The 26,414-nt window shown below is 43.2% G+C and overlaps 1 protein-coding gene, 1 long non-coding RNA gene and 1 pseudogene across 25 annotated transcripts in view; 2 read left to right on the forward strand and 1 right to left on the reverse strand.

Annotated features, from left to right (window-relative positions):
• The window catches only part of LOC144819086 (uncharacterized), a 49,532-nt pseudogene extending 42,599 nt beyond the window's left edge, over positions 1-6,933 (forward strand).
• Positions 1-26,414, forward strand: part of NEDD4L (NEDD4 like E3 ubiquitin protein ligase) — a 1,578,130-nt gene that overhangs the window by 1,518,562 nt on the left and 33,154 nt on the right. For all 24 annotated transcript variants that reach the window (XM_078674880.1, XM_078674887.1, XM_078674878.1 and 21 more), the window contains one exon: positions 14,961-15,020. In XM_078674880.1, coding sequence (XP_078531006.1) covers positions 14,961-15,020 — 60 coding nt within the window. The remainder of the gene's footprint in view (positions 1-14,960; positions 15,021-26,414) is intronic.
• LOC144817929 (uncharacterized) overlaps positions 1-26,414 on the reverse strand; it is a 427,018-nt gene that overhangs the window by 134,467 nt on the left and 266,137 nt on the right. The window lies entirely within an intron of this gene.

The raw sequence follows: 26,414 nt of genomic DNA on the forward strand, positions 1-26,414 counted from the left end.
GATGTCTTATTTGGAGGAAAACATGTCATAGTTTTTGGAGCTCTACAGCACCTTGCTCCCGTAAAAGGACAACCAGTATTTAAAACACTTGTGCATGAAGACACCAGAAAGTATTTGGGTAGTGTTGGAAATGTTAATATTTGGTCATATTTTGAATACAAAGGACTCATTACAAATATGCGACAGGCAAATGATGTTGCTTATGTAACTATTCTTCAAGATACAAGAATTGGAGTACTGACAGAACATGGCAAACAAGCTTTGCAAAGTCGACTACTCTCGAATTTGTTACCAAATAAAAATATAGTTCCTTAGAAAATATATATGAAAATTGCAGAATAGAAATCCATCATCTGCTTAATGCTAACACTGCGCGAGTGTTCTATATTTAATGAACAACTTTTGAAGCTACAAAATGAAGAAATAATAAAAATGGAAGCCATTGATAAAATAGATCATGAAGGAATCACTATTATTTTGATACAAAAATTGAAAACAAAATTGGATTCTTTAGAAAAGAATCTATATGTATGTATAAACTGTCGGGTAATTTTAAGACGTAATTTGGATGTAGAAATGGATGTAAATGGAGCAATGGGTAAAGTTGTGGATTTTGTTAATTATCAAAATAGAGATGGAATTGAATTTTTAAAATTCAAATTTGATCAAATTGAAGAAGTAAAGCAAATTGGTCATTGTTCAGTTCGTTTCTTGCTTGTTAAAGATTTATATGTCCGTAGAAAACAATTTCCACTTTCTCTGGCATATGCAGTCACTATTCATAAATCTCAAGAATTAAGTGTAGACAGTGCTTTGGTGAACATTGGAAGTACTGTGTTCAAAGAGGGTATGGCATATGTTGCTTTGTCTCGAATCAGAACATTATCTGGATTGTTTTTGATTTTGATGAGAGAAAGAATATTGCAGATGCCAACTGTGTAAAAGAGTATAATAGGTTAAGAGGAGAGTATGCTCCTAAATTAGGTGAATATGCTGTGTTTGAAAAGCGTGTAAAAGAAGATATGAGAATATCTGTACTGAAGTTATAGAGAAGGAAAAAAATCAAGATAATGTTGAGATTGCAAGCAGAAAGATAAAGGACACTATAGAAGAGATTGTTGGTTATCAGTTAGAAAATAGTTCAGATGTCAACTGCTATGCCAATGTAGTGGTCAATGTTGTTGTTTTTCTTGAAAGTGTGCAACAGCAAATTATGGAGAATCGTGAAAAAAGATTTTGTTCCTTGTTGCATTCTGTTTATGAAAAATTGAGAATTGCAAAATGCAAAGCGTTTCTGATATTCGGAATCTTTTGGATATATGTTCTTGTTCTACACAATTTACGCAGAATATCCAACAAGATGCTCAGGAATTTCTAATTGTATATGCTTGCCGTATTGGAAAATGAAGGAATAGAAATTGAAAATCTTTTTGGCCTTGGTTATAAATGGGAACATCAATGTGAAAATGGTGTGTTTACCTGTAGCACTAATATAGATACTGAAAGATTTATATATTTGACTTTACCAGACTGTAAAACAGTGTCTTTCAACAAACTAGTTAAAGCAGCAAATCAAAACATGGAGTGTAGCCAATGCAAATCAGAAATGTTATCAACATTATTTATACAACGATATGGACAATATATAATTTTAATGATACAATGTTGTACAGCTGATGGAAGAAAATTGGAAACTTTAAACATTTTGTAGCAAGTTAGGTATCAATCTCAGGAAGAACTTTTGTAGCAGTAGCAATTATTTTTCATGATGGTCCTTCAACAACATCTGGACATTACATTGTCTATTTAAAATGCTATAAAGGATGGACATATTGTAATGATGCTCAATTGTTTTTTAAACACCGTTTGCCTAGCGAATTACCAAATTCGTATCTAATATTTTTAAAGCCAAAGTTTTAAGAAGATAATTCAGCTTATGAGGAATATGTTAAAAAGTGTTAATACAATTACTATTTCAGTAAAGGATTTCAGGAGCACTATTTGGCCTAGAGGAAAAGTATACATTTCAATTAAGGAATTTTTCTTGCACATTCTCACAGCATATATTTTTAAAGAACATCATTTAAAGTATATAAGAATTAAAAATAATTGTTCATTGAATTATTATTTGAGTTCTTTCATATTTCAAGGAAGCATTTTATATGTGTGTGATTTACATTATATGGTATGTTATTGAGGATGTAATGTTCATGGAATGTTCAGAAATAATTGAGTATATTAAAAATATTTTAGATACACTTTTTTTTTTTTTTTTAAACTATCTTATTGATTGGTTTTTTTTGCCCGCTGTTATGTGATGAGTAACATTGAAATCACTGTTTGTAGTGAAATTCAATATATTCTGAGAACAGCAAAAAGGCAAAGAAAATAATGTTTATAATGTTAAAATTATATTGTGTTGTAAAAAATATATTATATATTATAACTGTATTTTTTTCTTTTCTTTCACAGATCCTAATTCTTAAAATATGAAATTTTCAGAAATTTAAATTATAAAAAAACTGAAAAAAATGTTTAGCGTTTTTTATATCTATTACTGTGAAGGTAAGATTAGCTAAGTATTAATATGCACAATGGGCTGTGTTTCCACACGGGTGAAGAAAGGAGGGATGGATGGAGTAGATATGTGTGGAAAGATGCTCCAGGCGTATTAACTTACGGGATAAAGTTGCCTTGAATCCTGAGTGTCCCTGGGGCCCCAGGGGTCAGCTAACCCACCAGATATGTGCAGAAAGTGCCAGAGAGTTGCATTGCAGAGAGGTGTAAAATGGGACATGGTTTCGGACCACCTTTCTGTAACGCAGCTGTATGGTGTTCAATGGAGAACACCGCTCTATAAACATGTGAACACCACTCTATAAACATGTCCTATCACTTTACCAAAACCTAAGTACTTCTAAATGTATCTTGTTCTCTCTTTGCAGTACTGAAATTACTCTACTTATTAATCATATAGTTAAGGATTGGCCTACCCACTAACCCTAGTACAAGTCAATGTCTCTATATACTATGCATGCAGATCTGCAAAGTATTAATACAGTCTTCAAAATACCCAGTTTACACCTATGTAGTTTTGGAATCACTCTGTCATAGCATTCCCATGTGACCTGAGAAAAAAAGGTTTGATTGGTTCATAACATTTTCCATTGTACCTATTGAAAGACCGCAATCATTTCAATCATTCTTCTTTGAGCATCTTTGGAGAGATAACTCTGTGTTTATCTCCTGTCACTCTCATGAAATTTTTCAATCAATGAACTAGCAATATGTTCTTAATGTAACAGTCTGCCAAAACCTAAGCACTCATGTGGCAAATTTAGAAGCATCCTGTGCCAACAATATGTCACTTTTTGTAACATAGTGATGGCGCAAGACACTCTTTCATATTTGCAAGGAGAGGAAAAGACACTCTGTGTAGCTTTTCTTCTCCATGTAAATACAACCTCATCATACACACCACTTTGCGTTGAAGGGGCGTTCTATAGGTGTTGCTGTGGGTGTTTGCACAGAACACTCATAGAACAAGACACATCTCCAGATTTATTAGAAATCATAAATCTGGACATGTGTGTGAATGCTGCACCATCCTCCAATTGGTGTAACAAGACACAACAAGGAGAATTGTTTTCATTTCTCATTTTTTCTCCTTCAATATATGCTGCATTGCACAGCATACATTGAAGGAGAAAAATGCCTTCACTGATTGTTTTTGTGCAAGAAGGTGTGTCTTCCTGCACAAAAACAAACTCATCAGTGATGTCACTGACCATGTCGTGAATGATGTAATATGTGACAGCAGTGGATTGCGGGCGCGCAAGTTATAGTTAGTAGAACTCACTATAACGGAGGAATTTCAATTGTTGTGTATGAGTGAAATGTCCAGCTAACTATAAACACCCCTGTAACCTATTTTTTTTAAATTATTTATATTTCAAGCTAGCCTGGCTGATGAAGGGTAATACCCAGAAATCGGTCCCAGGGAGGACCTGGCTTGGCAGGTCGGTCTGGACTGTTCCCAGGAGGCACAGGGTCAAGACTGATTTGCATATGGCTAGGTCTAAACTGGGGTGGCATGGTGAGCAAAAGAACGATGGATTTAACCCAGGTCGCTTGACTGGGGGGTGTATGTATGATTTATTCAGCATTCCGTCAATCATTTGTTTGCGTAGCACCATTTTGTTTCAGGCAGTTCTTACCCATCTATTTGGCCTCTGATTTTAAACAACTTTTTAGCTGAGGGGTCCCATTGCCAGAATCTGGGGACAGGCTGATAATGATGTGGGTATTGACAGCGTACAAGCTTATGGAAAAGTCATAGACTTCTACAATGTCCCCAAGAGGTTGAACATAAATATTCAAGAGCGTGGGGCTCAGAGACGAGACCTCAGGAATGCCATGATGAATCGAATGCACAGTGGAGTCATAGGCCTTGGAAGTGGCTTGAAACAGGCAGTCTGACAAGTGAGAAGGAAACCAGCGTAAGGCCAAGCCTCAGATCCTGCGCTACTCAAGGGTGCTGGATCAAGTGGGGAAACCAGACTAGTGGACATGGAGAGGCTCAAGCTTCTCTCCTGACCTTTAAAGATTGCGCTTTATCCACTGGAATTGATTTTATTGTGGTTTTGCAATTTATTTTAAATATATAATATCATTGAGTTATATAACAACATTAAAGTGACCACAACTATTTGTTCATGGAATACGACCCCTTCTAAAACCCAAATGTACACCTATCCAGCCAATCTGTCCTCAGGTTGAAGTATCTTCCAGTGATGGTAGGAGGTTACATGTCAGCAACCCTCTAGACTTGGTAGCCCACAAAAGAGAACAGGCCAATGAAAAGTGCAGAAAATACAAAGTAAGAGCCAACGCTTCCAGAGTCAGGGAAATCATTTGGGCTGCAACAACCACATTAGAACCAACCCAAAAGGTAGCACTTCCACGTTTGCTTTGTTGATGAAGGCTGAAGATGTTTAACCAGCAACAACCTCCTCTTAATCTTCTCCTCCCTCCACCTACTCGTCACCCCCCTTCAGCACTTCCACCAGCACATGATGCAGCTGCAACAACTGCTTCAGCAGCAGCTGCACCGCACATGCCCCTTCCTTCACAGAGGAAGGGTGATGCCTCCACTACAGCAGGCTCCTGCACCACACATGCTCCACAAATGATGGCCGTAAGGGTAACAATTTGTGCAACCATTTTGTGCCCCAGCCAAAGCTGCTGCAAGCTCTATTTATGCAGCACATGCAAGGTATCATATGTGGATTTGTAATAGTGCCAGCTCCTGCCGTGCCGCAAATCTTCACCCAGTCAAGACATTCCATTATGAGAACCCCTCCCATTGGGATTTCAATGAAACTCCCATGATCGGGCTTTCCAGACATGTCCTTTCATCCACTAAATTGGATGTTTTACAAGGATTATCATCGAGGCTATAATGGGAAGCGTGAGCCACAATTAGGGTCATCTTCACAGGCAACAGGGAGTGACATGAAACCCATGGAAAAGACTGGATTGGATGTCCCAAAAGCAGCATCGGAAGCAGAGCAGAGTGACATCTCTTCAGCCGAACCAGAAAACAGAGAAGACTCCGCATCTGAAGATGGGCCTAAGCCCTCTGCATAGAGGCTGAAGAGCTCTGAGGAATAAGGCTGTGATGAAAACCTTGTTTTGGTGAGAGCCATGAGGAAGGGGAAACAGATTCCCCAGAAACAGGCTTTTTTAAATCTTGCAACAGTGCAAGGTTGACTGTATTTCAAATGCACAGTACATCTCTATGGATTCCAAGACTGAGGCATCAAGTACTGGGAGCTCTTTAAAAGTGATGATCCAACAAAGCGGCGAGAGTCTAGCCATCAGTGGTACTGCCCAGAAGCCTGAACTGAGGACCAAGGAGGGGAACACCGCAGTGCAGCCAACTCTAGGAATGAGACCCAGTCTCTTCTGTTACATCTGCTAAGTCAAATATCACACCCCAGAGCAATTTCAATCCCACATGTCTACAACACAGCACCTGCAGAGACTTTAGGAGATTCAACACATAAGCAATATCTGCCTGATGATATTCATGCCCAGAATCAGTTTCCAGTGCATGGGAGAGATGGAAGAGTGAAGCCCCAGCAGCAGAGAGGTGCAATGCATATCAGGTTCACGCCAGGGGAGATTTGATTCTGCACCGACAGACCCCAGAGTATAAGCTGGCGAAACATTCACAGAGTCCCAGGTGTACTATGTGCAGCCAGCACTTCACAACTCCATGGACGTTTGTGGAACATATGAAGTCACCGGAGGACTATCAAAAGGCTTGTGAGGAAAGAATCTCAGAGAATGAGCCTGGTGGCGCTGATGATGCAGAGGAGTTAATTACAGTTGATGCAGTGGGATGTTTTGAAGATGATGATGATGATGAGGAGGAAGGGACTGGCGAAGAAGAGAATGCTGAGGTGATGTTTGATGGATAAGACTGTACTACCAGAAAATGCAGGGCGAAGGAGAAGTCTTTCCAGGACTGCAAAGAAAATAAAGAGTAATGGCCAGACGTGTATTAAAATTCAGAGCAGCAAAAAGTCGAGCGAAGCACGAGTCGAGCTTGTGCCTTCAGGACCCTGGAGCTACTCTGGAGGGTGACCAGTGCCTGAAGCATGCCAGCCAGTGTCCAGGTGAGGTGGAGCCCTGGCCCTCTCTGGAAACTGCAGCGCCCTCCGAGAGGATAACGAGCATGTGATTGGGCCAACAGGAACTGCAGAAGATGACAAGACTTAGCGTGTACATGACAGAGAAGGCAGGGAGGAAGGTGTAGCCGCCCACAAGACAGGAGCTGGTACCTTGGAGAAAGGTGAAGCATCTGCTACAAGAGAAGACCTGTCACCCTCTGTCTGCAGACTTATGTGCAGGCACAAAAACAGATAAAAATGTAGCCAGAAGGTCTTTGCTAAAATATGCTAAGTAAAAATGATTTTCTTCGGTCAACAATGAGCTAGTAGGTTGTACCAGTATGTGGTTTTATTTAAAAGGTGATTATCAAATTGATTTGAAGAGGTTACATGTCAGCAGACTTTAAAGATAGTTGGAGAGGTTCTAAAGGTGTTGCACTGCTTAGATTTTGATGGAGATCCCAAGACAATTAATGTATTCCAAAAGATTGTGTATTTCAAAATCATTCATGACTGAAGGCAGGCAGCCATACAATGGAGGATAGCAGGTGGTTTAATATTTAAAAGAAAAGTTAGGAGGGAAGTGTGAATGGCAATACACATGTTTCCTAGTAATCATAAGGCTATATGGACATAAGCTAGTTTTAAGCTGGTTTCATAAGCTTTCAAGGCAAGATAGGAAAGCTTAGGAGGATCTTAATATCCCATGCAAGGTTAAAAATAGTAAGTCTGTTTGTAATACAGTTGCCTGAGAGAGTCTTAACTAACTGATGAATGTGCTTCTATCTTAATAAACCTTGCTTCCTTTTGTTTCATGAAACTTTATGGGTCGACTGAGCAGGAAAGTAAGAAGATTCAAACCCACTTCGGTATGTGAAAACAATTTCGGTTCGTTTGTGGACAGTTGTTTAGTGGCTATAACTGGGGTGGGGCAGTCTTAGTTGGTATAGAAGTTTAATCCATCTCTGTGGGCTGTTTTCAAAGGTGTAAGGTAAACTCTCAAAATCATACCTGTTCACAAAAAGGGGAACTGGGCCGAACCCCACCAATTTCTTTTTTATTTTTAGATGCTTTGCATAAAATCCTGGGTAAAGTCAATTTTGGGTAGACTTCAGGATTGGACATTGAGTAAGAAGAGAGTTTGTCGAAGGTTCACCTGTTTCTCCTGGAGAGATTTGACTTCAAATAATAGTGCCTTAACTTTTAACTGCATATAGGTAATTCCACTAGGATGAGAAAAGAGGGATTTCCTCTGGGATTTACAGGCCTCTCAACCTCTGTCAGTATGGTTGCAGATTATGAGCGATATGGAGGTTGAGGAGAAAAATCGTAATCCACTGTTAAATATTGACATCTGGAAGAATTCACAATTTCATTAAGTCATAAAACGGGCGATGCCAGCGTTGTACGTTAGACCCATTTCACTACTGCTCTGTACCAGTGGACTCGAAGAAGAAGTCATATGTGTTGATGATGTAATTATTTCCTAGAAGTTAAAACAACCTTGGAGTAAAGACCAATTTCCCAAAAACTATAATGTTGTCAGCTGGTCCTAAAAATGTAGTCATCAGAGATGGAGGAATTGAATTGATTAGTAGCTTCTCTAATATCAAAGGTCATATATCTTCAGTGCTCAGATAATATAAAGCAAAGAGGCATTTCTAAGTTGCTGTGTGAGTGGAAGGTTAGAGCTACACCAGTACCCAACAAGTGCAAATGAAATTATATTTGTGTGCCCAATGTTGGTTTTGCTCGTATTGACCTTGACTTTTGTAATGAGGCAGAAGTAATAGGCTTCTTGAACAGGATTAAGTGTGCCCTTTAATTTTATGGTTGCCTGTTTGGGCCAGTCCACATGCTGACGTGCAAACTGATCCTTGGAGATATCCTTAGCTTTGAAAATTCATGTGCCATTCTCTTACTAAAGATGCAATGAGACACAATGTATAATAATCTGGGAAATATTGTCTGGTTTTGTTAAACCACAAAACCTCAGGAAAGACCGGAGGAAGGGAACTAGAGGCACAGGGTGCTAGGAGAGGCAGCCTCCAAAATATGTTTACCATAAATGAGCCACTCCTAGTATGATGACCTTGGTGCTACAGTGTAATAGTGTTAATTTGTGAGTGCAGGCATCTCACAAGAAGTGAAAGACTGGTCTCACACACCACCTGGTGTCATGCTTCATCATTGACCAGTCCTCGCCCTCTAAAAACTTGGTTTGATAGAGGGCGGGCATACACCTGAAGACAGGGATGCCCTTCTAAAGCTAAGTGGGGGTCCTTACAAAAATGTGACTTTACCTGTAGTCTGCCCTGTGTTGTGTGTGTCAGGCCTCTTGTACCAATAGATACACATTTTGAATGAGTAAAAGACTTCACTAACGCGTATTGAATTACATTAAAACACTCAAATGGACACGTTCAGCTAAGGGAAGTAGAACCACCTTTGGCAAAACCAGTAGGTCAGGCATTGGCTAATAATCTTTTGGCTCTGTCACTGCTTTTTCTGGTTTGTCAAATGTTTCTGTAGAACTGTGTTGTGGGAGCTTACAGCACCTCACTAATTATAACAAGAATTGTCAAAGCCAATACATCTTGCCTATGCGAGAGCTATTCGCTTTGACAATGTGTTTATCCAATATGTACAACAGTGTGGCCACTGTACAGCATGTAAATGCAAAAAGGTGCTAGGAAAATCCCAACACCTAAGACGGTTTGAGAGGGTAAATACCGGAGTAAGTCCTCCCTACGTAGTCAATAATTCACAAAAAATACTCCAATTGACCACGTAGTGGTCGGTGGTGCTAGAGAACTAGCCGTGCCCGAATTGGGGGAACAAAAGAAGGAAAAGAGGGGAAGAACTCTCTAGTGAAAGGTTGTACCTAACCCAACCATGAATGTGGGGAAAAAACTATTTTTGTTTTAATTTCCCTCACACACACTAGTGGTGTCATGCTTCATCATCGGGTCACCCCGACCCCTACAAGTCGGGGTGGGCTCAACCACAATGTTAGGAGCTCTTTGAATAGTTGCAAGACAAGGGGGGTTATAGATAAAATACCTCGGCAGATCCGCATTTTCCCTTTATTTTTGGGTCTGTCTGGGTAATGAATTTTTTTTTAAATCGGGTCTTGATTGGGGTATTATGGTCCTAAAACCCTAGTACCGACATGTTTCAGTCCGTAGTGTCCATGAAGGTCCAGGACTTACTTTAGGGCAAGGTTGACCCCCTATGTGAGGGAACTAACAGAATGGGAGGTCCCTATCCTATCGGTAAAGTGAGGGCACAGTAGCTGCTCCTTGTGGTATGTTAAGTGTGTGTATGTCATCTGCCAGACTCCATCTGAAAAGAAACATAGGGACAAACACCATATAACATATATCACAAACAAAATATCTGTTGTGTGTGCGCCCTGACAGGGCGTCGTGGATACCGCCAAAGTGAGCATGCCTACAAATTTGTGCATGCTTATATGTGGAGGTATCACCCTTTCACTGTGCCACTCAAACCATAACACTGAAACATATTGGATTTTTATTTGACAGATTCCTATGTAGGTGGCGTGGTTTTCCGCATACTAGCGTTATTTGTGTGAGAGTCTCATATTGTAAAAAACAGCATGCACCAAGCAAAAGCAATCTCGATTGCACCAACTGGTATACAGTTTCAAATGTAGAGCCGTTTATATATATCTCTCTCGTTAATCTGAGCACACCTATATTCACATGTCATGCATCCTGTCTCTCATTCCAAAGATACTTTACTCGAATTGCGGGGGTTGGCTTTATCACACAGGACCGGTTAAACTATGCGGGTGGTCTTCAATTTGAGCTGTCACCCAGCAGTATACCTATCTCGGTCCCGGTCCTCGGCTTGACTAGTGGAGTCTCCGGTAACGTGTTTTTTAATTCCCGTTTACGTGCGGTAATCCGATATGGCCACAGACCCTGCCCCCGACCTTCGATCTTCGGAGGAAGTGACGTGTGGCGTCGTAATGTTAGCGTGCTCTTAATGTGGTGTGCCTGGGAGATGTAGTTTTTTTTTCATGAGGGAAAATTTCTAATACAAGGATTAGAGCCTGTAAAAGAGCCGCGCTCGTAATTAAATTTAAATTTATGGGCCCATGTGAACGACAAGAATATTGATCGCGGGCATTTGGTAATGTTATGCTCTATGGATAAAATTGCTCAAACAGTACGAGTGGCATGGATGTAACATAGTCGCCCTACATGTGTGATGTACAGCATGGCCAAAAGTTAGTAGCGTGGGGTAGATTGGCATAGAGTGGAGTGGGGTAGAATGGAATGGGATAGATTGGAGTGGGGTTGTTTGGTAAATTAGTGTGGTAGATTAGAGTGTGGTAGATTGGAGTAGATAGGAGTAGGGTAGATTGGGGTAGAATGAAGTGGGATATATATATTGGGGTGGAGTGGGATGTATTAGTGTAGATTGGAGTGGAGTCAGGTAAACTGGAGTGGAGTCGGGTAGATTTGAGTAGAGTGAAGTGGGGCAGGTAGGAGTGGGTTAGACTGGTGTGGTGTGGGGTGGGGTAAATTGGTGTGTGGCCGGATAGATTGGAGTGGGTTGGGATAGATTGAAGTGGAGGTGATTGAAGTGAGGTAGATTGCAGAGGGGGAGTAGGGTTGATTGGAGTTGAGTTGTTTGGGGTAGATTGGGGTAGAGTGAAGTGGGATATATTGGGGAAGATTGGAGTGCAGTGGATTGGAGTGGAGGAGTGGAGTGGAGTGGAGTGGAGTGGGCTGGATGGGGGAGTGGAATGTACTGGAGTGGGGTAGTTATTTAGGGTGGAGTGGGTTAGATTACCGCGAAGTGGGTAGATTGGAGTAGAGTGCGGTTTGAGTGTGGTAGATTGGAGTTGAGTAGGTTGAAGTGGGATAGATTGGCGTGGGAGACTGCAGTAGAGTGAAGAACATTGGAGTGGGGTGGAGTGGAATGGGGTAGATTGGGATATATATTGGGGTAGATTGTAGTTGAGTGGGATAGAATGGGTTAAGAGTGCAGTGGATTGGGGTAGGGTGGAGTGTGGTAGATGGGGAGAGGAGTGAATTGGAGTGGGGTAGATTGGAGTGAGCTAGATAAGGGTTAGTTTGGAGTGGAGTTGGATAGAGTGGTGTGGAGTAGATTTGGGTGGGGTATATTGGAGTGGAGGAGAGTGGGGTAGGTTGGAATGGAGTGGGGTAGGTAAGGTTGGAGTGGGTTAGATTGGACTGGCGAATGATCGATCTGGGTGGCTAGATTGGAGTGGGGTAGATTGGGGTAGGGAAGAGTGGGGGTGGAGTAGAGTTAGGAGGGATAGATTGGAGTAGGGTAGATTGGGGTGGGGTATATTCGAGTGGGGTATATTTAAGTGAAGTGGAGTGGGATAGATTGAAGTGAAGTGGGGTTTATTTGGGTAGAGTGGAGTTTGGTAGATTGGAGTGAAGTGGATTAGGAGATTGTGGTAGGTTGGAGTTCGGAAGATTGAAGTAGAGAGGAGTTGGATAGATTGCAGTGGAGTTTGGAGTGGGGTAGAGTAGAGCGGACTGCAGTAGATGGGAGTGGTGTCAGGGATATTGGAGTGGAGTAAGTTGTATTGGGGTAGATGGGAGCAGAGACTAGCTTTGAGTGGAGTGCAGTAGATTGGGGTATAGTGGGGTAGATTGGAGTGGGGTGAGGTTGATTGGGTTTGATTGAGTTGAGTGGGGTAGAGTGGAGCGGGGTAGATTGAATTGTAGTAGAGTGCATTGGGCTTTGAGTGGAGTGCAGTAGATTGGGGTATAGTGAGGTAGATTGGAGTGGGGTGAGGTTGATTGGGTTTGATTGAGTTGAGTGGGGTAGAGTGGAGCGGGGTAGATTGAATTGTAGTAGAGTGGATTGGGCTTTGAGTGGAGTGCAGTAGATTGGGGTATAGTGAGGTAGATTGGAGTGGGGTGAGGTTGATTGGGTTAGATTGAGTTGAGTGGGGTAGAGTGGAGCGGGGTAGATTGAATTGTAGTAGAGTGGATTGGGATAGATTGGGGTGGAGTGAGTTAGACTGGAGTAGATTGAAGTTGGTAGATTGAAGTGGTGTGGGGTAAATTTGGGTGGAGGATATTGGAGTGGGCTATATGGAGTGGGGTAGGTTAGAGTGGAGTAGATTGGGGTAAATTGTAGTGAAGTGGGGTGGGGTAGATAGGGGCACGTTGAAACGGAGTGGGATAGATTGGAGTGGGGTAAGTGGTGTGGAGTGTAGTGGTGTGTTATGTCATGGAGCGAGTGGCATAGATTGGAGTGGGGTGGAGTCGCCTAGCGTTCCAAAGAATGTCTTAGAGTGAAGAGGCATACAGTATAGTGGCATGTCGTAGAAAGGAGTGTTGTGGCATAGAGTGAAATGTACTGCCATTACAGACAACACATTTTCAACTGAAATGACCATTAAAGTTTGGTGCAAAAAAAAGAAAACATCCTACACTCTCTCCTCTAAAATGGATACTCAGCAGGATTGTCACGTAAATTCTCTCATTTGAAAGCTCAAGAAAGAGACGTAAACACCAATCTTCCTCAGAAGAGATAGCTTGGCATTTGACCTCTGTCTTTGAATGCACAGCAAATCTGACAAGATAAGGACAAGATTTAAAAGCCTGCTCACAGAAAGGGAGTTTGTGGAAGGATTCAATGCTCAAGGTTTGGTTACGAGAAGGGACGAGCTCAAGTTGGGCTGCCTGAAGCAACTAAATCCAGCAAATAAAAATCCATAAAATGTGAGTTACAAAGCCCATGGGAACCAATGGGCTGAATGCTTTCCTAGGTATGCTTTGTGCCCAACATGCCTTTTAGCAAACCAGACAGCTGCACTGTCTGGTAGGCTTCGACCTAAAAATGACTAAAAGCAGAGTTTTTTCATCTGAAAAAGCACATATTGCAAAGTAGTTTCTGGCTTTAAATGAAACTACTTTGTGTGTGTTCCCTGTGAAAGAGCAGGATGCAGTCACAGTGAAGTAAGCCAATAAAATTACAAATGACTATATATATATATATATATATCAACAATCCAAAAGGTATCACGCACACTCGGAAGGCAGGATGCTAGAAATAGATTTAAATCTGATAACCGCTACGTGTTTTGACACGTAAGAGTGTCTTGATCACACGATTTTCACAGTACATCATGACGTGCATAAATAGTTCATCAACATAGAAAAGGCACAAAGTAGAAACCCCATCTGACAACAAATATGGCATCTTGGAATGGGTGCATAACAATTGTTTCAACATTGCATACAATTTGATTCATCTGCATTGTAATACGATAACACTGCCTCGAGAACATGCTACTGGAAATCCAAGCTTACATTCTAAATAAGGCATAATGTGAAGAAACAAAATTACGAAGGGTTGAACGAAATGAATGAACCCTGTTGTAAGATGTCGCATTGAAAAGTAGGCAAGACAATCTTGCACAGCAGATGCACCATGGCACACTCAAGAAGCTGCTAATATGTTCCTGCACATACCTAAGATACTGGCTGTATAGTGCCCCCAAAAAAGTTGTTTACTTAAAAAATCTAGAGGACAAGTGCCTCAATGTCAATAAGTGTCCAGGAGCAAAGAGATGGTGGTTAACCGTACAGCCAAGTGGCAGTACATCAAAAGTGCCTCATGATCAAAAACCAAACACCAAGCTATTCTTCATATTTTTAGAAATACTAGTAAAAACAAGAAATTAACGCAAAGTGTTCTTCAGTGTAATAAAAGTCTAGTAATCTCAGTGAAAGTGCATTACCACTCTATCTGAAGAAAAGGTTAGGGAACCTGTGACCTGCTGGAAAAAAGTGAAGGGTCCCTTCCTATGCAATGTTGAAACAATCACTATGCACCCATTCCAGGATGTCCGCCATATTTGTTGTCAGATGAGGTTTCTACTTTGTGCCTTTTCTATGTTCATTAACTATTTATGCACGTCATGGTGTACTGTGAAAATCGTGTGATCAAGACACTCTTACGTGTCAAAACGTGTAGCTGTTATCGGATTAAAATCTATTTCTAGCATCCTGCCTTCCGAGTGTGCGTGATACCTTTTGGATTGTTGATTACATTTACCGGCATTGGGTACCACCGGCTGACGCACCACCTGACTACGGGCACGATCCCAGAAGGACCCTGATTGTTTGTTTCATATTTATAGATATATATATAATTTTATTTTTTAAGAGTAAAAACAGATGGTCTTGACTAACGTCAGACCTACAAATAAGATTTTTAGAACCATAATGAATGGAAATTTGTGCTTTCTTTCTGCAGGGATTCACAGAACTAATTCCCATTGACTTAATTAAAATATTTGATGAAAACGAGCTGGAGGTGAGTAGTTCTAAAATAAATGTGTAAGTTGCGAAAAGGGCAAATATTTGTACAGATCTTTTAAATGGATGTCAAGTTATTGCTATTTGTACATGTAAGGCTTTGCTTTTATTTATGTAACTGTGTTTGTATTAACATACAGTATCAAGATTTTGACTCTTCCAGGTAGTGTCTTTTAATGTTGTAAGAATTTTCTGTGATAAATATGCAGCAAAGTGCACATTAGCCAACATCTTTAGATCATCAGGCCTTAGGGCATTTTTGCATCCGTGGCCATCCCCTGTTGGTTGGCCGGCCTTTATCCTCATGACCCAGGAGGTATGGCTGCTGAACTGCTTTCACCCAGGAGTAGTAATCAGAGGTCCTTTCTTAATCAAACTAAGAGCATAGCTTATGAAAAGGAAACCTCTGAAACTTTGTGTTTTTTTGCATTTGTATCTCATTTATAAATCCTAGAAACTCATCCAATCAATCGGAAAATGTAGAAAAGGACCTTAATACATGAATGTCACGTTACACAAATGCTGTTTTTTTTTTTATTACTTTGTGATTTTAATCAAATATTTAATCCCGGAATATGTGACTTACCGAATGAAGACCTTTTCTCGGTCTTTAACCTTCCAAGTGGAAATTCCCCTGATGTAGACCAAATAAATTAAAGTCTTGTTGTTTTGTTGCCTTACACTGTCATTCGGAAATGGATTCTATTTTCCTAATTACATTTAAATACAGTCAACAGTGAGGACAAATTCACTATATATTTGTATTCACATGTCATTTAACTTGTTTTAAATAATTCTACTTATTAGATATAGATGGAAGTTATCATAGCCCCCTCTCTTTTCCCCCGATATATGTTTTATGTCAACCTCCTAACATGTCCTTCATTTTTCCATTGAATATTTTCATCGAGTTAAAACAAAAGTTGAGGCTTCTTAATTCGAAATTCCCTGTTGTTGTCACATTAAGAATCAACTGTTAAGTGGAATAGAGTCAGAAGTTGATATGATTTTATCCTATGATTTTATTTTATTGGAGCCTCCTTGCAACGTAGGCATTAAACATGTTGACCCCACCATATCACTTATTTTTGGAGATGTCAAGGTACATTGTGACTGAAGGATAACACCTCTGTTTTTATTTAGTTAAGGAACCTTTACCCCTTAGGCACTCCTATGGTTACCTTAGACTATTTTATACACACCCCTATTACCACCTTATTTTTTGCACGATATCCTTTCATGCACTCATCCAATGGCATCGACGGATCAAAAGATCTGCAATAAAAAGCCCCCAGGCCCGTCTGGCATTGCAGCGCCTGCTTGATGAGGAGCACCTTATGATGAAGCATGACACCTTACCAGGTTTGTGAAGGCAGTAAGATCTGACCAGTCGCATCCCCTGAGATCTCTGTGGTCGGCTTTGTGATTCCACCGGACTGTGGGTTGACATTTCCCACTTACGAGGAGCTACTCCCCCCGAATTGATTAGCAAGCTTCCACCATTCAGAAAAACCTGAATGCCTTCCGAACTACTTCCTGGGATAGCGAATCTAACAGTGCAGAGACCTTTGGAAAGAGGGTATTTTCTTCCCCCATGTTTAGCTCTGTTCTGTCAAAGCCAGCTGCCTTTGGGCCACTACACCCACACTCTCTGGTATTCGGTTGCTCAACTGTGCCCAGGGGTCCTCGAAAACCTTGTTCTGTACTAACCCAGACCATCCAGGATGGCTGTGATGCCATTATGTTTACCATCTGCTGTGGCGTGTATACCACAGATTCCATTTGGAAAGCCATCGGCACTGGTGTTATCATCTGTCGCCATGCCTGGTTGAAATTGATGTTTTTGGGGCAGTGTTCATTCGAGATGGGATACGTGTTACCATTTCTGGTCGCTTCTCATTATCTACGACTGTGCTCGGAACTTCTGACAGAGGACCATCTGACCATCTTTCCTCCCAAAGGACAAATTCAAGATGCTCAACGTGGCCCAGGACTTGACTGCCCATCGGCGCTGCATGCAGTTCGCGGTGGGACAGGAGCATTTTATGTTCACTGTGCTCCCCTTTGGTCTCATCAGTGCTACTCTGATGCTCACAGTAGTGATGGCGGTGGTAGCAGCACACATTCGAAGGTCAGGGTTCACAGTCTTCCCCGACGACAGGCTGTTGAAGGTGAGTTTGCCCCAGGCTGCCACGACCTACCTCCAGACTGCATTGAACATCCTGCCATCTCATGGGCTCACTGTCAATGTGCCAAAGTTGCACCTGAATTTTCAGATGCTCCCAATCATCTAAGCCATTATGGACACAGTTTGCATTTGTGCCTTTACCCCAGAAAGGAGGGTCCAGGACATTCAGACTATGATCCCAATCTTTCAGCCTCTCTTTGATTTCAGTGTGGTTAGCTCTGCGTCTACTGGGACTAATGTCCTCCTGCATCCTGCTGATCAAGCATGCCAGATGGCATATGTGGTCTCTTCAGTTGATCTTAAGTCTCAGTGCACATGAAGGGGACTTCTTCATCCACATCCTGATCTCAGAAAAGACTGCGAAAGATCTGCAGTGTTGTTACTGGACCTCAAATGGGTCAGCAGCAGACCCCTCTCCCTACCACACCCAGAGTTGATAATGGTGACCAATGCACCCCTTTGGGATTAAGATGGTCCTCTAGATCAGATACTTCTGGTTTCCGCCTGAGACCTGCTCCATATAATCCATTCAGGAGCTGGTGGCAGGCTTTACGGGCTCAGTTCTGCTGAAAATGTGCAATGTGCAGTTCTGTGCCTTGGACTTTCCAAGGCGACTGTCACTAGAAAATGCATTCTGGCTAGAGTGGAACTCAGGATTTTTGTATGCATTGCGACTTATACCACTCATGCCTCGAATTCTAAAGAAGCTCAGGAATGACTGGGCCATAGACATCCTTTTGGCCCCAGATTGGACATGGAGACTATGGTACCCAAAACTACTGTGCTTGAGCACATGTCCTTCGATCAGGCTGCACCTCTGTCGCAGCAACAAGACAGGTTCCTGTGCCCAGGACTCCCAATCACCACCTTCATGCTTGCATATTAAGCAACGACAGCTGAACACCTTCAGCTTTCCTCCGGAGGTGGTTGATGTCATCTAGTCAGCCAGACGTCCCACGACAAAAGCGGTTTACGCCTGTCATTGGGACAGATAACGTGGTTTGGTACAGCACATGCCAAATTAAAACCCCTCCAGGCCAGGTTATCTGACGTCCTGTTCTTTGTTTTGTTTCTTGCGCAACAAACGTTTGCTGTGAGCATATTTAATGAGTAACTTTTGGTACTTTCAGCCTTCTTAAGCTTACCGGACCAGCCCTCATTATTTAGGCCACCAGTTGTGATGCGTTTTTTGAAAATGTTCCAGCAATTATTTCCTTCCTCTCCTTGCGTCATGCCGTGGTCCTTGATATGTTTGATGTGCAATCCCTTTGAGCTAATTCACAGCTGTCCCTTTCTGCTCCTCCCCCAAAAAACGGTGTTCCTCATCGCCATCACCTTGGCACAGCAAGTGAGTGAGCTTCAACTCTACCTTCTTCCCAGACAAACTGGTTCTGCAGAAACTAACAGGTTTGGACACTGTTCAACGTCTGTCAAACTATCACCTTGCCGTCATTTACGCTCTGCCTCACCCCTCTAAAGAGGGAGAGTGACTTCATCGCCTGGACCCCAAAAGTACACTGATCTTTTAGTTCCAAAGAACACCAGCTGGACGATCAGCTCAGGTTCACTGGAGTTAAAATAGACACGGCAATGCAAAGGAGGACTATCTCCCTTTGGATCGTACTCTGCATCAACATTTGCTACTCAATGGTCAGAAAGCAGCCTCCAGAAGTTGTGTAAGCCCATTCCACCAGGGCAAAAGCTGCTACCACTTCATTGATGTGTAGTTCCAGTCGTGGATTTCTGCCAGGTGGCTACATGTGCGTCGCTCCATACGTTCATGAACCACTACTGCCTGGACAGCCAGGTATGCCAAAAAGGGTATTTCGCCTGCTTGGTCATACAAGACTTCTTAGTATGTGCCAATTGACAGGCCCACCTCCTAATGGGTACTGCTCTGGTATCTATTTAAAAGGTGCGGAATCTGCAGTTGGAAGTTTCTATCAGAAGAACAAGTTACTTACCTTTTGTAATGCGCTTTGTGGAAGGGACTCTAACTGCACACTCCTCACCGACTCTCCCACTGTCCCCTTTCTGTGAATTTGGTCATACTCATTAATAAGATCCCAAGTCTAGGAATCTACACACAGGTCAAAGCCAATTTGCTGCTAGGGCTTTGTCTGGGGACACAGGCAGCCTCACACAGACCAGCGTGTGTGAATGGCGCCTATATATCCCCAGCCCCTGCACCTCATTTCTGGACCAGAACATCATGGTGCCACCTTCTTGCGCATTGAGGTACTGCTCAAAAGTTTCCAGATCCAGTCTGACACCTGATGTATATTCAAAAAGTGCGAAATCTGCAGTTGGTTGTAGTCTCTACCAGAAAGAGCATTACCAAATCTAAGTAATTGGCTCTTTGTGAATCCTAAAACCCCCTAAATACTGTCTTGTGACACAATGCTTGCATCCTAAAAACCCATTAGTATACCTAGTCTATCCTGTTTTAGGTTTAAACCTCTAATAACTTATAAAGCCCCACTGAAAGGGAAATATCCCTCGCCACTATTAACAATTAAACGCTTGCACAGCCACAAACTATATGCCATTAAGAGTGAAAGTCATTCTGACCTCTGAGGCGGAAAGCCGGAGGTGTGCTGCTCGAATTCTTTTAAATTTGTGTAATGTGTTTAACGTGATTTTAATTTCTGTGCACCTACCCTGAGCTCCTTTGGGGCACTTTCGCCATACTGCCACTCTGCTATACCCTACAAACAGCGGATTTTAGCGCTGTGCTGCAGGGTAATATCCACGGCCGCCATCGCTGCTGGCAAGCGGGGACACGCCCACCCGTGAGGCCACGCCCCCTCCCGAGCCCATTTAAACGCTGATCACTAGCGCGACATCAGGAAATTCTGACCTCTGAGGCGGAAAGCCGGAGGTGTGCTGCTCGAATTCTTTTAAATTTGTGTAATGTGTTTAACGTGATTTTAATTTCTGTGCACCTACCCTGAGCTCCTTTGGGGCACTTTCGCCATACTGCCACTCTGCTATACCCTACAAACAGCGGATTTTAGCTCTGTGCTGCAGGGTAATATCCACGGCCGCCATCGCTGCTGGCAAGCGGGGACACGCCCACCTGCGAGGCCACGCCCCCTCCCTCTCTACTAATGTGCTTTCCACGCAAGCGCAGCGGACGAGCGCAGCGGGAGCGCCGAAGGCGCGCCTAAGGCAAGCCCGTCTGTGCCCGTCCGCGCCTGGCCCGTGCCTAGGGCCAGTCCCCCTGGCGAACAGTCTGCTTCTGGTCGTATTAACTTTTGCATTTAAAGCCTACTACCTGCCCGTCCTCTCCGCGCTGCTGTCCCTGCCATCTGGAAGACGCCCCTTTTTATTGTCCACATTGCAATTTCACTCTCCCGCCATGGAGCCTACGCCCCTCTCCCAGCCTCAGCCTGCCCAAGCGCCTGAATCATCCTCTGACGCTGAAAGCAGGTTTGATTAACTGCCGCTCCCTCCCCCGTCATTCCAACAAGATCTGGGCGTCAATTGTATCGGACGCCTGGGATATTTTGTTTCTCACCGAGTCATGGCTCAAAGACACCTCGGCCCCTGATATCCACCTAGCTACCCCGCCGGGTTATCTCTTTAAGGGTATCAATCGTGAAGGGGGCAAATCAGGAGGCGGTCTTGCCATTATCCTAAAATCCCATCTTAATTTGTCTATCACCAATTTGACGAATATCGGGATGATCGAAGCTATGCATTTCACTATTGCGGACACTGCGGCAGTCGTCATGGCGGGTAGTCTAGTCTACAACCCTCCTACCGCCTCGACTCTCTCTTTAACGGCATTAATCCACCTGATGGCTGATCTCTCCCTCAAGCACCAACATTTTATGGTGCTTGGTGACTTCAACCTCCACGTGGATAATTCTCTTTGCTCAAAAGCCAACTCTTTGTTGGAAACGATGCAGAGCTTGAACCTGTCTCAATTAGTCAAGGGACCAACACATACAGCTGGGCATACACTTGACCTTATTTTTGCCAATTTCTCTAATATTACAGTCCATTCCTCTCTTCCTCTTACTTGGTCAGATCACCATCTTGTCCCTTTTGACCTAGAGATATACTCAAGACCCACACCCACAGTCCGTGGTAAAGAGCTGGGAAGAAAGTGGCATAAAGTTACCTGTTCGACCTTAGATCCTTTATTTCATTATCAGCCGGACCCTTTGTCTAGTGACATTGATGAAAATGTGTCCAAACTTAATTCCGCACTACTTCTGGCTATTGACTCCATCGCCCCCCTTAAACCTATTACCTCCGCTCGAACACGCCCTTCTGCCCAATGGTTCTCACTGACCCTTCGAGAGGAAAAAAGCCGCTGCAAAATATTAGAACGCAAGTGGAGGCAGAATTATGACCCCGATTCCAAAGCTACTTACAAAACTGCCTTGAGGAAATTTCTTAAACTAAAAAAAGTCACCATGAGAGACTTTTTCTCACTTCAAATCTCTAAAGCTAAGAACTCCTCCAAAACCATTTTTAATATTGTTAAAGAGTTTGTAAACCCTCCCGCCAGGGCTGCGCAGAACCCCTCTAGCCAGGCTCTATGTGATGGATTGTCTGATTATTTTCTGGAGAAAATCGATAAAATTAGTACCTCTTTCCCTGCTGAGGAACACTTCCCGGTTCCTCCTGACCTGGCTCCGGAATCGGCTTCCCTACAGTCTTTTAACGAGCTGTCTCACGAGACCGCACTCAGGTTATTCACCCAGTGCAGTTCAGGTTCGCCTTCTGACCTTATTCCTGCCAAGGTCCTGGGTGACCTAGCCCCTATACTGGCTTGCCCCTTTCTTTCTATTTGGAATGCCTCCCTCCATCATGGCATATGTCCATCTATTTGGAAGGAAGCTCTCTTAGTCCCCATTTTGAAAAAGCCTGATGCCGACCCTACAAAATTTAACAACTTTCGCCCCATCTCCCTCCTTCCCAAACCCGCAAAAATTCTGGAGAAGGCCGTCCAGCTGCAACTGACTGAATATCTTGAACACAACTCTTTTCTACACGACTCTCAATCTGGCTTTAGAGCGGGCTTCAGCACCGAAACTGCTCTCTTGGAAGTAGCTGAGACCGTCCGTGAGTGTGTAGATAGGGGCGAGGAGGCCATGTTGGTCCTCCTCGACCTATCCGCCGCTTTTGATACGGTTTCACATAAAATCCTTCTTAACCGTCTAAGGCAGGCTGGAATTGGCGGCTCTGCATTAGCCTGGGTTGAGTCATTCCTCACTGGCAGAACGCAGAGGGTGGCGCTCGGACCTTTTAAATCAGAGGGTAAACCCCTGCTGTGTGGTGTTCCGCAGGGCTCTGCCCTGAGCCCTCTGCTTTTTAATGTCTATCTCGCTCCCTTGGCTACAGTGGTGGAGTCCTGTGGGGTCAGGGTGGTCTCTTATGCTGACGATACTCAGCTGATATTCTCTTTTAGAGACCACTCTGACTCCACCTTTGCCAACTTCTGCCACTGTTTGGATAACATCTGTGCCTGGATGACCATCAACCACCTTAGGCTTAATACTGATAAGACAGAGGTCTTATTTTTTAACCAGAAAGTTCCAATATCCCCCAGCCTGTGGTGGCCCACAGCGCTTAACCCCCCGCCCTCCCCTGTCCAATCAGCACGTAACCTTGACTTTCAGTTCGATGACTCACTCTCCTGTAAAACGCAAATTAACAAGGTCACCTCAGCCTGCTTCGCGAAACTTCGCATGATTAAAAAGATTTTTCCTTACCTCCCTTTAGACGTCCGTAGAACTATCACTCAGGCCCTCATCACATCCCATTTAGATTACGCCAACAGCTTATACGCTGGTGCCCCTCAATACTTGATTGATCGTCTCCAGATCGTGCAGAATGCGGCAGCTAGACTGATTGGAAATATCCCTTACCGTCAGTCGGTTGCTTTTTATTGCAAGGAGCTACACTGGCTCCCCATTGCAAGCCGCATTCAATTCAAGATTCTCACCCTCGCCTTTCGTGCCATCAACGGTTTAGGGCCAGGATATCTGAAAAAGCGAGTGGTAATATCTCAATCAGTGAGAACTCTGAGATCCAATAATCTACGTCTCCTGACTGTACCTCGCTTCCGACGATCTAGAATGGGCGGCAGAGGGTTCAGCGTGACGACCGCTAAACTATGGAACTGCCTCCCACTTGACCTCAGGTTTTGCCCTTCAGAATCCCTTTTCCGCAGTAAATTAAAAACGTGGCTCTTCTCTAGAACATGATTCTAGTCCTTCATTCCTCCTGCTTCCCCTCTTTAGTCGTGAGTTCCTGTTTTTAGGGCCGGGACACCCCTTCGGGGGGGTAGCTGCGCGCTGTATAAGCTACTTAAATAAATAAATATTTCTTCCTGAAGGGGTTAAACTTTCTTATGCAAGGTAGGCCAATACAATGTAACTTTGTTATGCAAGGTAGCAACAAGAAAAAATTAGAACAGTGATGGAAACAACAATTTTAATTAGACCAAACTAATAAATAAGCTTTACCTGGTGATACACAAATGATAAATATATGCTTAAACTCTATTTCCACAAACATTGTGTTAAATATTTTTCAGTAAAAGGGAATGTCTGTGCAAATTTAATAGCCAATCCAATATAAAATATGTTGTCTGCAAATGACAGGGCCCTGCCACACCATGCTTTAGTAAAATATTTGTGACAGTGTGCTCCAAAATGCATCATAAGCTACTCACTACACCCGTACCACTCTCTTACTAAATTGGCGTGACTCATGCTACATTTATTCTTTGTGTGACACTGGAATAATTCAGTCCCTAAGACTTCAATGATGTATGGAAGTACCCCCACTTTAAAAATTGTTCCATTACCACTGTGATAAAGAGATTGTTGCAAATGTTACGTGAAGCTGGTACAGTGAGTACAGCTCGATCAATGAGGGAAAATCCTCTAACTTCGTGACCAAACTGGAGGAGTCTGATCTGGGGACAGTGCAAATACCATTGAGTTTGGGAATATATCCTAGACACAGTGCTTATGACTAGATTGGGGTAGCTACTGCATTAAGGCACAGCTCCTACCGAGGTCAATCATTCAGTAATGCAGATGTACAGGATGTACATATACTTACGACTACAGCGCCCTGGGTTTTGCGCCCCGGCAGATCTTCCTCCACCTTTTGCCCTCACACGTCAGGTTTTGGTGGATTACCTTAGAGCAGTGACTGACCTGTGAACCTGCATTCCCTCTCTCATCTTCTCACCTGAATCACCTATTTGTTTTCTAACTGGAGTGAGAGCCTATGGGAGGGGCCGAAAGGGAAATTCAGGGATGATCAGGAAAGTAAACAAAACTATTACATTTTATAGATATTCTGGAGATTATGAACGGCTCTGGCGGCCTGGATGTATCCTAAACCGCTGGTGATGTCTGTTGCGTGAGCACTGTCATCCATCCAGGTTTCTCGGGCCAAAAGCCGGACCTGCTAACATATGTCGTTTTGTGAAATTGCAAAAGTGATGTAACCGGCACTAAAAACAAACCTCTGGCTCATCGAAAGGGCTGCTTCCTATACTGGAGAGCCCCCAGGGACTTTGCTGTATTAGTATCAACCTTGATGGACTGCAGCGTATCATCCATGTGTTTGCCAAACAACAATTTGCCGTCAAAGGGTATGTCAAGTATCTCACTCAGGGTGGAAGGAAGTGGATTTTAACCATCCTTGTCTACTGAGAACAGCCTCTCCAGTAAGTTGCCTGAACCCAGTAGAAGAGGCTTCAATGGCGCAGTCGATTATCTCTGCAAATATTCTTTGGCATCTTCTGGTAGTAAGTGAATATAAGTGTACACATCCAACTACATTTGGCAGTCATAACGGCCTAAGATAGAGCGGCAAACTCTAACTGTCATGGCTGTCATTGAGGAGAATCTCTTCCCAATATTATCAAACTGACGACCATCCCTTTCCAGAGGGTAGGAAATTGATGTGGACGGGTTCTTAGAGTGACATTGCACCACTTGGGATACCACTGAGTGTGTTTTTGGCTGCCCAACCAGACAAATTGTAGAGTCACTGGGGACTTTATATGTTTTGTCTCAACTTGGGATGACTGCTGAAACCGTAACCGGGTTCTTAATGGCTTTAAGAATTTCTTGCCAAATAAAATCTATAATTGGGATAACCCTCACCGATTTCTTGGTAGGTTCTTTAAAATCATAGAGCGAACTGTCCGATAGTTTAGGGACCAGTAGAAGTTAAAATTGTTTAGCTGCCCTCTCTATCAAATTACGAAAGCTGCCAATATTCTCGGGCGGAGAGTCTACTGGTGTCACCGCGGGTGGAAATAGAGTGGGGATGAGATAGTCGTCCCACTCATTGGCACCTGAGGTAGTGTTTTGTATTTCACTCTTCCCTCTCTTCGTCCATAGATGGAGCATTGTCAGCTGGGGGGGGTCTTCCAAAGTATCCAGCAACTCTGTTAGAGTGGCGCCAGGTGCCTCAAGCAAACCTGATGGTTGTGGTAGCGATGTAGGAGTTTGCAGAAATTGCACCGAACTTGGTGCTTGTGGCATAGCAGGTGCAGATTGTGGGAATCTGCGATCATAGTCTTGGAGCATACTTTGCACATTGGTAACCATAGACATAGGCATAGGAATTGAAGGTTTCTGTTGGTCTTGTATTGATTATTCATGTTGGTATAGTTCTGAGTGCTCTCTCGTAGAGTAATCGTCATCCTGCTATTGCTTGTCATAATCCTCAAAGTCCTTGCATTTGACATGTAGCTGAGACAGGCTATGAGCCACCCAAAAGGGCCCTTCATCAGCAGTGCAGTCATCCTCATCTAAGGGGTGGATAGGGCAACACCTTACTTGGAGAGGTGTGGGCTGGCAGAATTGTGCCTGCAGACGGTTTATCCCTTATAGCGATCAAAACAATGGAGAAAATGTCATCTTTGCAGGGTCTTTGCTGTTGGCATTGACTGTTTTCTCAATGATGGTAAGGTCGTCGACCGCATCATCGTCAACGGCATCATTGACAGTATCGCCATCGATAACAGTGTCGTCAGCAACTAGGATTGCGCTGGTGAGGACAGTATCATTGATGGAATCTTCACCGTCGACGGGAAGTTGAGGAGGGACGCTGTCAGAAGAATCTGTGACGACTGGCTCGTTAGTATCCTCATTGTTATGATCGTCGCCTGACCATGATGCTGTAGTAAATGCGGATGTTATCGTTACCATAGAC

The sequence above is a fragment of the Lissotriton helveticus genome, chromosome 2_1, assembly GCF_964261635.1.
Source record: "Lissotriton helveticus chromosome 2_1, aLisHel1.1, whole genome shotgun sequence".
Taxonomy (NCBI): domain Eukaryota; kingdom Metazoa; phylum Chordata; class Amphibia; order Caudata; family Salamandridae; genus Lissotriton; species Lissotriton helveticus.